The sequence below is a fragment of the Bufo gargarizans genome, chromosome 7 (assembly GCF_014858855.1).
Source record: "Bufo gargarizans isolate SCDJY-AF-19 chromosome 7, ASM1485885v1, whole genome shotgun sequence".
In the NCBI taxonomy this organism is placed as follows: Eukaryota; Metazoa; Chordata; class Amphibia; order Anura; family Bufonidae; genus Bufo; species Bufo gargarizans.
The window spans coordinates 191,439,207-191,452,463 of NC_058086.1; the positions used below are offsets into that span (position 1 = coordinate 191,439,207).

The 13,257-nt window shown below is 39.9% G+C and overlaps 1 protein-coding gene across 2 annotated transcripts in view; it reads left to right on the forward strand.

Annotated features, from left to right (window-relative positions):
* PTPRG (protein tyrosine phosphatase receptor type G) overlaps nt 1-13,257 on the forward strand; it is a 470,827-nt gene that overhangs the window by 348,071 nt on the left and 109,499 nt on the right. The window contains exons 12-13 of one of the 2 annotated variants that reach the window (XM_044300598.1): nt 1,611-1,668; nt 2,020-2,436. In XM_044300598.1, the coding sequence (XP_044156533.1) occupies nt 1,611-1,668; nt 2,020-2,436 (475 nt within the window). Of the gene's footprint in view, nt 1-1,610; nt 1,669-1,709; nt 2,437-13,257 lie in introns of both variants that reach the window. The other variant, XM_044300597.1, reaches the window with a different exon arrangement.

A 13,257-nucleotide genomic window follows, 5' to 3' on the forward strand; every position in this document is an offset into this window, starting at 1 on the left:
CTAAAAGGAGCCTGTCATCAGTTTTATGCTCCCTTAAAAAAACAGCAGCAGGCGCCTTCATTACAAAGAAGAGCCTTCGGGGTGGGTCCTCTCCACTATTTCCTCGCTTGACTCGGCTTGACTGCCCAGCAGGCAATTCTCTTAAAATATTTCTGTAAAATGATGCAGCAGAGTAAAGGTTCATTGTAATGTGGGAACCTGCCTGTGGTTAGGGCAGCATGAGAGTTAAAGGGGTTTTCCAGGTCCTGATATTAATGATTGATCAGCTGTTCCCTTCAACGTCCGGCAGTAAAGCTAGCACTTTGAATGAAACAGGAAGCACAGCTCCGTTCAAAGTGTAGTGGCCGTCTTAGGTTACTGCAGCTCAGTTCCCACTAAAGTGAATGGTAACTGAGCTGCAGTAACCCCGTATGGCCACTACAATATGAACGGAGCTGTGCTTCCTGTCCCATTCCAGCACTAGAGGCTGTAGGGAAGAGCTGATGGGTGAGATTATTGTAGTGTCTGACCCTCAGTGATCGGATATAAATGACCTATCCTGACAATTAGAATCTTGAAAAAAGACCCTTTTAAATGACCACAAAACTGGTGAATATTAGAGATGAGCAAATTTCATATTTTGAAATTCGTTCACGCTTCGTTTACTAGTAAAAGGTTAATTGCATGATGGTCCGTGGCAACGGAATCCATAACACAATTCTATGACTGAATGCATAACGGAATGCCTTTAGAGGCGATCCGTTATTCCTTCCGTCATAATAGAAGTCTATGGGCTGCATAACGGATCCATCCCGCTTCATAATGGAATCCATAATGCAATTCACCTTTCACCAGTAAACGAATCGCAAACTAATTTCATAACTGGAAATTTGCTAATCTCCAGTAAATATATCATTTCACAATGGGCTGCAGAAGGATGTGATGTTTCACCAGAAATGGCAATGTGCTCCACTGAATCTTACCATATGGCCATGTTCAGTCCAAGACCCATCCACCTATACCGACCAGCTGTTGTGTGAACAATGAAGGGAAATGGTTGTTATTGCAGGCCCATGATGGTGGCACCCATACATTTAGCTGCGCGGTTGCAGTGCACCCCCTGAGGAACCGTGTAATAAATGTCCCTACTGAATCTTCCAGAGTAAGAACCAGTCCTTACAGTCCTCCCGTTAGTCATCCATATGCACTCATATGGACAGGGGGTTGATTTCACGACCTGTAGTATCAGCTCTTAAAAGGGTTGCCTGGGATTTAAAAAAATAAAATAAAATACTCTCTCGTTAAATCCTCCACCTCTCCAACATTACAGCCTTGGTGGTCATTGCTGCCGATCCTACAGTGATAATGTGGCATATATGTCTTTAATTTCAATTGGCCTTCATGATGCTCACTTGTAACGGCACAAGTACCGCCAGTGATTGGCTACAGAGGCCACTTAAATGATGGTGACTTTATCACTGCAGGATTGGCAGGGATCGGTAGAGCGTTCTTAAAATCACGGCCCACCCCTTTAATAATTGGTGATATATTTTTAATGAATCCCCTGAGGTCCCGGCCTGCCCTGCATGTCTTATGATTCAAAACAGTGTCTTATTTTATCTTAAATACAGAATAAGAAAGTTCAGAGAAAGATTTCCACCAGTGCACTTTCTAAAAGCGTTGTGCCAGGTAATGTACTGACTCTTCTTTTCTGATCTTTCCTCTTCAAGCCTACTGCTTCCCCTGCTTCCTCCGCTGACATGGCTCCAATCAGTTCTGGATCCTCCACCTGGACTTCCTCTGGCATCCCCTTTTCTTTTGTTTCCATGGCCACTGGGATGGGCCCTTCTTCAAGTGGGAGCCAAGCTACCGTGGCCTCTGTGGTGACAAGTACTCTGCTTGCTGGTCTTGGGTTTAGCGGTGGTGGTTTACCTTCTTTTCCTAGCACTGTGTGGCCCACTCGCCTCCCTACTTCCTCTTCTGCCAGTAAGCAGGCTGCAAGACCTGTCGTGTCTACTACTGAACCTTTACCGTCCACAGGCTCCGACAACGACTCTTCTCCCACAAAAAACAGCGAAGGGGCCGAGGAGGGGGACAAAGATCAAAAAGGCGAGGGGGAAGAGGGTGAGCGAGAGCAGGAGGAGGAAGGCGAGGACGGTGAGAAGAAGGAGAAAGGTGATGTGGCCACACGGTCTTCAGATGTGCAGAACCACACAGAGTCCACCGTGACTACTGAAAGTGCTGATGGCCAACGAGACCCCGGCACTAATGAAACTTTAATAGACTCCGAGCAAAAACAAAATACTACTTTAGTAGACGACAGTGACTGGGGTACCCCTGCTGGAAGTACCGTCCCTTTACAAACCACAGTGCCATCCACAGAAGATTTTGAGCTGGATCAAAGTACATATTTTCCAGATGAGACAGAAATGGACAACAGATCCAGTGTTTACCAAGGTTGGTGACTAGATCTATCCTCTTCGGGCTAAACCAGTATCTTCTGTGTCCTTAAAACTACTGACTTTTCTTACTAAAAGAATGTTTCCTTTGCTCAGAACTTCTGTACATAGAACTAACCTTTGCTCAAGAGTCCTGTACATATCACTAACCTCACTGCTCCATGTTGTGACATCACCCATCCTTTTCTTTTCAATCGTAATATTCCGAATCTTAACTTTCTTTTTTTTCCCGAATTTTGAAATGAATATTTTTTCCGATGTTTTCGTTAACTTGAAGAATAATGTACAGTACTATAAATTTTTGGGCTGGGATGACGGTGCAGGATATGGAAGCGTAATTCTGTACAACAATGCACAGAAATAGGACGTGTACACTTAAAAGGTTTATGCAGAACTAGACAAATATGGCTACTTTTCTTTTCCAAAGAATTTACATGCATCTCCATAAGCTTTGTCTAGTATTTCACCTCCACTCCATTAAGTCAATGGCGTTGAGCTGTAATACCACTTACAACTAGGGTTGAGCGAACCCGAACTGCAAAGTTCGGGTTTGTACCGAACTTTGCGAGTTCGGATACCTGAACCCGGACTTTTTCACTGAAGTTCGGGTTCGGTGTTTGGGGTGATTTTATTATTTTCCGTTATAACATGGTTATAATGGAAAATAATAGCATTCTTAAGACAGGATACTAAATAAAATGGCCATTGAGGGGTTAAAAATAATTAAAAAACATTTCACCTCATCCACTTGATCAAGCAGCCGGCATCCTCTTTTTTTCTGCAGGACCTGCAAAATGACCTGCGATGACAACATGTGGTGAGCATGGTGACGTCATCGCAGGTCCTGCTGAATGAAGATAGAAGGACCTGCGGTGATGTCATCACAGGTCCTTTTGCAGGTCCTGCAGAAATAATAGGATACCGGCTGCGCGATCAAGTGGATGAGGTGAGTTTTTTTTTTTTTATTATTATTTTTAACCTCTCAATGGCCATTTTATTTAGCATTCTGTCTTAAGAATGCTATTATTTTCCGTTATAACCATGTTATAACGGAAAATAATAAAGTGAAGCTCAGGTCCCTATTTACTTTAATGGGGTTCGGGGTCAAGTTCGGGTCCCGAACCTGAAGTTTGGCCGAACCCGGCGAACCTGAACTTCCACGGGTTCGCTCATCCCTACCTACAACCTTTTGGACAGGTGGAGTGCTGTTGAGGAAAAAATCAGCTATGTTTTTCAAATCCTGAGCAGCCTCATTAAAGCTAAGCTCTGGTCTCTTAGTAAACTCATGGTATGAGGCAGCAACAGGGTTTTAGCCACTGTGTGTGCAAGGGCATGTGAATGTATTAAAATACAGTACCTTAAAGGGAATGTGTCATCCAAATATGACCAATTACTCAAATCAAGTTTTTATGTTAAAAATATAATATATATATATATATATATATATATATATATATATATTATATTCCCTTGACAGTATATCCCAAAAATTTTACAATTATGTAGATATCACACTGGCCACTAGGTTTCAAATGTATCAAGACTTCCTGTTCTTTGAGAGCAGCCACATGGGCCATACACAATAGATTGGAGCTAATTCATTGACTCCTATTGGAGAGTTTTCTGGGCATGCTCTGTGACCTGTGCAGAGGTCAGGAGAAAGAAGATAAGCTGTGATATCACCTGGCGGATTCTATCTAGCTATCTATCCATCTATAGGAAGGTGTTATCGGTCATGGTAATCCTGTCTGTGGTGATAATGAGATGACTGCTGTACAGTTACCTGTACAGAACAGGAAGTCTTTACATATTTTATGCCTAGTGCAAGATTTTAGATTTTTTTAAATAGATAGTGACATGGAAATCTTTTTATTTTTTTTAAATCATCAAAAAAAAGCATAAAAATTTGACACATTACAATTCTTTGAGTTTTTTTTTTTATATTCCGTGTGACTATCGACAGTATATATATAAAATAAAAAAAAAGTTAAATAATGTAGATATCGCGCATAAAATTGTGACACATTTCCTTTAATTTTCAATTTACTTCCATGGCCCCCCTGCCTGCATGCCATGAGTGACTACCTGTGTTGCTCATGTATAATAGGAATGATGGTACTCATCCATGCAATTTCCAGAACAGCTAGCAGAGGGAGGTGTGTATTTTCTGTGCTCTACTTAGAAGCACTCGCATGCAGCATTGTATGCAGGGAACTGTAGTATTTTATTAAAAATAAAAAAAAGGCAAGAAAACTTGTGCCGTATTTAAACGTACTCACTAGCACAGGGGGACTAAAGGAAAGTTTGATAGCCACAGTCACAGCTCTGTTACATTTTTTTTATTTAGCCAAGAGACTGGAGTATTTTCCAAATGGATTGTTCCATCTCTCCGTGGAAACGGCGTGATGGGACAACCCCTTTAAGAGCAAAACTCTTTTCTAAAGTACAGAACTGTATGTGAAGCTACAGGTGAAACTTATTTTTTTGGCTAATATACAGAAAGACATGCGGTTGTGTTAAAGTGGAAGTATGGCGCTTACATAAAGGGTGGTAGTTGGAACAAGATTGCAGGATTTTTTATGCATTTATGGTACTTTTTTTAGTTTCTAATAGATTGTTACAAGTTTTTGATAGTTGTGGAAATATCTGTACCGTTACACAGCGTATACCACATGAGGAAACAAGTGTTAATAAACGTCCACCTTTACTCTATGAAAAACCTACGCTGGACTCATTTTTATGTGGTTTGGATTAATATGTATCCACCGATACCATGGTATTTATATCTTTAATAGCCGAGTGAAATCAATAAAGATAGTAGCTTTTTCTAAAAATTGGTAGAATTTTTTTTGTACTAAATTCCTGTGGGCAACTACGGAGAAAACGAAATTGCTGTGTAATTTTCCCTCTTAATTCATATTTGTTCAATTGTGAATAAATGACCCCAGTTCTAACCGCGCAGTGGGCATTTCCCGCTAAGTACAGATAGTTGTCATGAGTATTTTCAGGTCGGACGCCTATTGGTCCTATACATCCTTACTACCATAGTTATCAACCTTACAGTTGGTAAATTAGGGAAAAATAGACTCTGCCCCTAGGAATTCCCCTGATTTATGGGCGGTACTTACATTTTAGGCCTAAGAACTTTCCTACTAATTATAGATGGTTATCATGTTGAATCCTATTGGTAATATAAATCCCACCTACCATTGTTACCAACATCACAGTTGATAAATTAGAGACAAATAGACCCCACCCCTGGAAATGCCCCCGATCTGTGTGGGACCACATATTTATGGGTGGTACTTACATAATGCCCCACCCATTTGAGGCCTAAGAACTTTCCTACTAGGTACAGGCAGAGTTGTCATGAATATTATCATGTCAGGACACATGTTGGTCCTATACATCCCACCTACTATAGCTACCAATATTACAGTTGATGTATTAGGGACCAATAGATCCCACCCCTGGAAATGCCCCCGATCTGTGTAGGACCACATAGTTATGGGTGGTACTTACATAATGCCCCACCCATTTGAGGCCTAAGAACTTTCTTACTAGGTACAGGCAGAGTTGTCGTGAATATTATCATGTCAGGACACATGTTGGTCCTATACATCCCACCTACCATAGTTACCAACATTACAGTTGATAAATTGGGGACAAATAGACTCCGCCCCTAGGAATGCCCACATATTTATGGGCGATACTTGCATAATGCCCCACTCATTTGAGGCCTAAAACATTTTCTACTTAGTATAGATAGTTATCATGAATATTATCAGGTCGGGACACTTATTGGGGTTATACCTCCCACCTACCCTAGGTACCAACATAACAGTTGGTAAATTAAGGTCAAATATACCACTCCCCCAGGAATTCCCTCAGTATGGCTTACATAATTCCCCACCCATTTTTGGCCCAAGACAGCCCAAATTTGCAGGGAATGTGTATGAAAATAAGGGACAGTCCCTGCTAATTCCGAACTGTTTGCAACTATCCACATGCCAATATATATATATTTATTGACCTTAATAACGTAGTTGATATCCACTATTTACGTTGTTTCTAACACGACTAAAAAAATCAGGTATAGACTAAGAATAATGGCGTCATTTACAGGAAGACTGTTCTTGTCACCCGTAGCAACCAATCAGAGCTTAGCTTTGACTTTTCCAGCGCAATTTAAGGAATGAAACCTGAGCTTGGATTGGTTGCTATGGGCAGCATGGACAATATTGCTGTTAGTTTGAATAAATAAGGCCACAGAAGGGCGATTTAAAGAAATCTGTGTAAAATGAACACTGGGGCCGACTTACTAATCCTATGGATGATGTAAACTTAGTCCTGAACCAGATTTATCACAGGGGCTCAGGTTGGTTGATAAATTTGGTGCAAGGATAGACAGCTGTTGGTTTGCTTACTTTGAGACCCCCTCTTTTTGAGCCCCACTTTTTAGACAGATTCTTATTAAATCTGGGCCACTGTCTTTGTTGCCCATAACAACCAATCGCAGCACTGCTTTCATTTCTGATAGTGCTCCTGATGAACAAAAGCTGCGCTGTGATTGGTTGTGTGGGCAACGAGCGGATTTTCTTTTTGACTTTTTTTAATAAAGCCTCCTCATCTCTATCGCATCAAGCTCCCCATGAGTTATGGAGGTAGATAAGAATATACTCTTTGTAATTAAAAACAGGGTTCAGACCCCAAGTAAGGTTCCCCTCAATGATCAAAAGACTCTAGTCATTGAGAACTTTTTTTTTTTTTAAGATTTAGGTTTTTTTAGACTAAAAAGGAAGATTTTTGAGATTTGCATATTATTTATTACAGAATTATTTTTTTTTGCCATCATATGCATACTCATTATTGTAAAGCTTCAGAAATTCTGCAAAATTATCCAACTGATAATAGAAGTTTCTGATAAATCGAACAAGTTGTTTGCATACTCTTTTGATGCTTTAATTATTATTATTATTTTTGTAGTGGTTTCTTAACTGTGAGCCTCCAGCTGTTGTGCAACTACAACTTCCATCATGGCCTGACAAAGCATTCTGGGAGTTGTAGTTTTGGAAGAGCTGGAGAGCCGCGGGTTACAGAGATTACCGGTCTCTTTAAAGGCACTAGTTCCAGTAGGTTTCATTTGACCAGTACCTGCTGTTCCCTTTATAACCTGCAGAGGGCAGCTCAGTGCTTTTCTGAACTCTGAAGGTGAAGCAATTTGTACATCAGCTGCAGTATTTCGACTTTTAATATATTTAATATCATGTCTAGGGTTGAGCAAACCCGAACTGCAAAGTTCGGGTTCGTACCGAACTTTGCGAGTTCGGGTGCCCGGACCCGAACCCAGACTTTTTTACTGAAGTTCGGTGTTTGTGTAATTTTAATTTCCATTATAACATGGTTATAAGAGAAAATAATAGCATTCTTAAGACAGAATGCTAAATGAAATGGCCATTGAGGAGTTAAAAATTTAATAAAAAAACTCGCCTAACGGAAAATAATAAAGTGAAGTTCGGGTCCCCATTGACTATAACGGGGTCAAGTTCGGGTCAGGACCTGAAGTTCGGCCAAACCCATCGAACCCGAACTTCCAACAGTTCGCTCATCGCTAATCATGTCATAATTGCAAGTGATATGTTTTACTTGAAATTCATTTGTTTTAATTTATAGAAATTTTAACGTGTAGTAGAATAATAATAATTTGTAAATGGAAATGTTTGAAGGTTATTTAAAGGGGTGGCCAGCACTCGCAATATCCATTGGATGGACCATCAATATCAGATCGATGGGGTTCAGACTCTTGGCGCCAGGGCTGTATCTGGTTGATCAAACAATGCACCCATATCATAGTTTATCTTGATGAAATTCTTGAGCTGTCCAAAAACAGGACACAGTTAATGTTGGGGGTCGTAGGGTTTAAGGGACTTTTAAATAGTCCCCTTTTGTTCAGATCGTCCCTTAAGGATAAGATGAGCTCAGTTCTTCTCTGCTTCAATTCCTTGAAATAAGTAAAGTTAGCGACGGCAGCAGTAAATGTAAATTTCTCTGCAGTGCCCCTACAGGAGAAATGAAGCATTACATATTTCCCATTGGCTGCTAATGAAATACATAGACTGGCTGGGTTCCTTCAGACACACTTTAATCTTGATAATAGAAAAAGTTAATTAGTTATTTAAACCAGACGACGTTCAAGCTTAGTATATGGCCAAGTTTGTGTGTCAGGACATGGGGCGAAAGATAATTATTATTTTTTTCAATTTTTTTATTGGTCCGGTTAAGGGGGTTCCCCCATGATGTAATCTAAACAAATTACATCATATAGTACATGACAATCTCTTTCTAACAAACTTAGAACCAGCCCTGCACCTCACATGGATCCAGAGATCTCCACATTCATTGCTCCAATTGTTCTGCTAGATTTATTTAAAGCTGGCAGCTCAGTGGGTGCGTCCTTTCTCAGGGGTTGTGTCCTTTCTGCTACAACTGGTGGCAGTTGAAGCATGGAAATAGCCTGTGCTTCCATCTCGGTGAGCTGGACAAAGAATTTAGAAAAAGAGCAAACAGCAGGTGGCGCTATAAAGATACATTTCAGTGAATAACTCGACGGCTGTACTAGGTTTTTAATCCCATGCAATTACAAAAGTATTCAGATCCAGGTGCTGGTTCTGTAATGTAGAATATTTTTCGTGGGACAAGCACTTTAGGTGGTTCTAATAGTGTCTAGCAGCCGCAAGCATTCTTTTAATGACTGCCGGGAGTAATTGCAGAATTCTGGTTCTGTAAAATCCATACAAAAAGTAATAACTGCAGAATTTGCTTGTGACATAGACACATAAGAAACCAATATAGATATGTTGTTGAGCGGAGTCCCAAAAAATCCTAACACTGTTATTTCCAATCTGTCCACAGGGGGCACTGTTCTGCTAGAATCTATTGATCCTTTCAGTAATGTCCGTAGTCCGCAGGCCCTTTCATTTTAATTTTCCAAACCTTTAAGAACTGTTCCCTGAAACGCAGTATTTTGGGTGGAAAGTCATACCAATTAAAGCTCCCTGGATGGAAACTGTGTGTCAAGCAAGGCTTCATGACCCCAAGTTCATCTTTAATAACCACCTGGCCCTGGATTTGGTGGTCTACCCATTTTCACTTGAAGCTTGCTAATAGTGACCTGATGTGTCCATTATATTAAGTATTTTGACCACAGCATATTTTACTGGCTCCTTTTATCGGTAAAGTGGCTCATTAATGCATTTCCAGGCTAAACATTATGCAAGGCTGTGCAGAGAGGCACTTTAATGTCCGTGGGTAGTAAATATGGCCATTAATCATTAGCTTTGTGCAGTAATTTGTATGGCTTTATAATTAACTTTATCCCACTGGTGTGAACGTAGATTTGTGCTAACGTTGACTTTAATGTCTTACCTACTGGCAATTTCTGCAAAGTGTTTCTCTTAAAAAAGAAAAACATCCATTACACAAACTCATGTTTTTTTTTTGTTTTTTTTTGTTTTTTTTTTGGTGAGCCTCCACTGTTTGTTATCATTGGTTCCACAAACGTAAACCCATAGCCTCTTTGTAATATATATTTTTTCCTTTTTTTTTAAATATATTTTGAGGAAAATTATCCAATATCAAATGTCTCTGAGTGGCCAAAGTATGTGCACCTTTGCTTTCAGTATCTGGTGTGGCCTCCTTGTGTAACTAAACATTTCCAGTAATTGTTGATTAGTCCTTCACATCGACTTGGGGGAATATCAGCCCATTCCTCTGTACAAAACAGCTTCAACTCTGCTATGTTGGTGGGTTTCCTCCCATGAACTGCTCACTTCAGGTCCTTGCACAACATTTCTATTGGATTAAGGTCAGGACTTTGGATTGGCCATTCCAAACCTTTAACTTTATCCTTATTCTTTGGTAGAACGTCTTGTGTTCTTAGGGTCGTTGCCTTGCTGGATCACCCATGTGTTCTTGTGATTAAGCTCGTGGGCAGATGTCCTACAATTTTTTTTTTTTAACATTTGCTGGTATAATTCAGAATTTCTTGTCCCATCAATGATGGCAAGCAGTCCTGGCTCAGATTCAGCAAACCATGATACTACCACCATTGTGCTTCACAGATGGGATGAGTTTTTTTTTTTTCCCACTGGAATGCAGTGTTTTTCTTTCTTCAAACATAACTCTTCTCATTTAAACCCAAAAGTTCTAAAAAAAATAAAAATAAATAAAAAGTAAAATAAAATTGCTTGTCCTGGTAATCCTTGGCAAACTGAAGACAGGTACCAGTGTTCTTTTTAGAGAGAAGCATCTTTCCTTGCAGTCCTGCCATGCGCACCATTGTTGTTCAGTGTCCTTATGGTGGACTCATGAACATTAACATTGGCTAATATGAGAAAGGCCTTTAGCTGCTTAGAGGTCACCTTGGGTTCCTTTGTGACCTTGCAGAATATTAGACTCCTTACTCTTGGTGGGATCGTTGTTGGTCGACCACTCCTGGAGAGGGTAATAACAGTCTTAAATTTCTTAAATTTCTACCCAATCTTTTTGTGGACTGTGGTGTCCAAACTCTTTAGCGATGGTTTTGTAACCTTTTCCAACCTGATGAACCTGAACAACTCTTCTAATGTTCTCAGAGATCCTCTTTTGTTCATGTCATGATTGACTTCCACAAACGCGTTATGAAGATCAGACTAAATAAATCAGGTCGCCCACTCACACCCGATTGTCATTGATAGAAGACACCTGACTCTAATTTCACCTTCATAGTATCTGCTAATACTAGAGGTTCATATACTTCTACCACTCAGACATGTCCTATTGGACCATTTTCCTCAATAAAAAATTGACCAAATCGAATATTTAATTCTCTTACATTTTGACATACAAAAAAGAAACAAAAGAAATTCACATATTTAAAATAAAAGGGTTGTCCTGTTGAAGAAGGAAACTGGACAGCACGTGTGGTCTGCCTGCAGTAAAGAATAGATCCTGCGCTGTTGCTCCAGTTTGGACAACATGTGACTCCTGCAGCCAATCACTGGCCTCTTTGGTAAACTGCTGAGGCCAGTGATTGGCTGCAGCAGTCAGATGTTGATTGGCTGCAGCAGCCGGGTAAACTGTGCTTTGCCGGGACAACCGAAGCAGCAACGTGGGAGCTGACGTGTACGTAATGGTATATTCTTTATTGCAGGTGGTGTTCGGTTTGTTCCTGAAACACAGAGTCACTATTATAACACCTCACACTTAGGCCTCTTGCACATGACCATATGTATTTTGCGGTCAGCAAAAAAACAGATCCGCAAAAAAAGGATGACATCCGTGTGCATTCCGTATTTGGCAGAACGGAACAGCTGGCCCTTCATAGAACAGTACTATCCTTGTCCGTAATGCGGAAAATAATAGGACATGTTCTATTGTTATGCGGAAAACACATACGAAAACGGAATGCACACGGAGTAACTTAAAAAAAAATTGTGGACCCATTAATGTGAATGGTTCCGGATACGGTAGACAAAAAAAGGAATGGACACAGAAATAAAATAAGTTTGTGTGCAAGAGCCTTACCTGTCCAACAAGGAGTAAACCGTGCTTATTTTTCAGCACGTTTATCCCTGTGAGTTTTTTTACCCGTTACCCATCAGCAAGTTACCTATGTCAAGTTAATTCCTTCTTTTTTATTTTTTTTATCGGTATTCAACTTTAAACATGCAAAAAAACGATCAAATTTGCTTATTACGGTACTCATTTCTACTCCATGCAAATCTCAACTATGTTGTCCATAATATAACAACTAATTATTTCTGGCATCTTTTTTTTGTAATATTCTGTGTTTATATTTTGTGATTGGATTCATATATATCTCTTTATTTTAATGATGAATCTCTATAGCTGAGCCTTCCTGGGTAGTCGCTCAAATCATGATTGGCATAAAGTTTGTCATCTTAAAATTATTTTCTACTGGAATATATAGTAGATATAGGGCAGTGGTCTCTAACCTGTGACTCTCCAGCTGTTGAATAATTGCCACTCCCAGCATAGCTTACTTTTAGGGGCTGTAGTTTTTCAACAGCTGGAGGTTGAAAGTCGCTAGTGCATGTTCCTAGGGGGTGGAGCATGGCAGTAGGGATTCAAAGAAAACATGCACTGCCCCCGAGGACCTACACTAGGCATGTAGTGTTCTGATAACATATACTTGGCATAGCCATTATTACAGATTATAGGTCAGTACCGAATTATTTTATCTGATGGAGTCCTGTAACAATGGCAAAGTATGTGCCTCTCTGTACTAATAACCCTATGTTGACTTCAGTTATTATGACAAGATTGACATGTTTCATGATGTACTATGGGTCTCCTCTTATTGATATCTGTATTATTATTATTAAAATTCTAATTTTGTTGCATATTCCACCTGAAAATTGTGTGGGCCTTCCCAATCAGCTGGCCATAGTAGTAACTTCTGCTGAATATACAGTATGTGGTAAAAAAAAACAATTCCAAACAATCTTAATCCAGTCCAAAAATTCTAGGATGGTTTTAAATTTTTCCTTTTTTGCCCCCTTTTTTTTGGTAGATCTTTTCCTCTTTTTATTTTTTTGCCCCTCTAAAACAGCGCCTCTCCTGACCATGGGATGTATCTGGTATGGCAGTTCAGTTCCTTTCAAGTAAATGAGGCTGAGTTGTAACACTCATGGGATGGGATAAGTGTGACAAGTTTTATTTCTAATCTAAGACAACCTGATTAACTTTTGGATACATTGACCCTACCACCTCCACCCCCAATCATTGTGGCAATGTTAATGAGGCATGAAGAGGAATA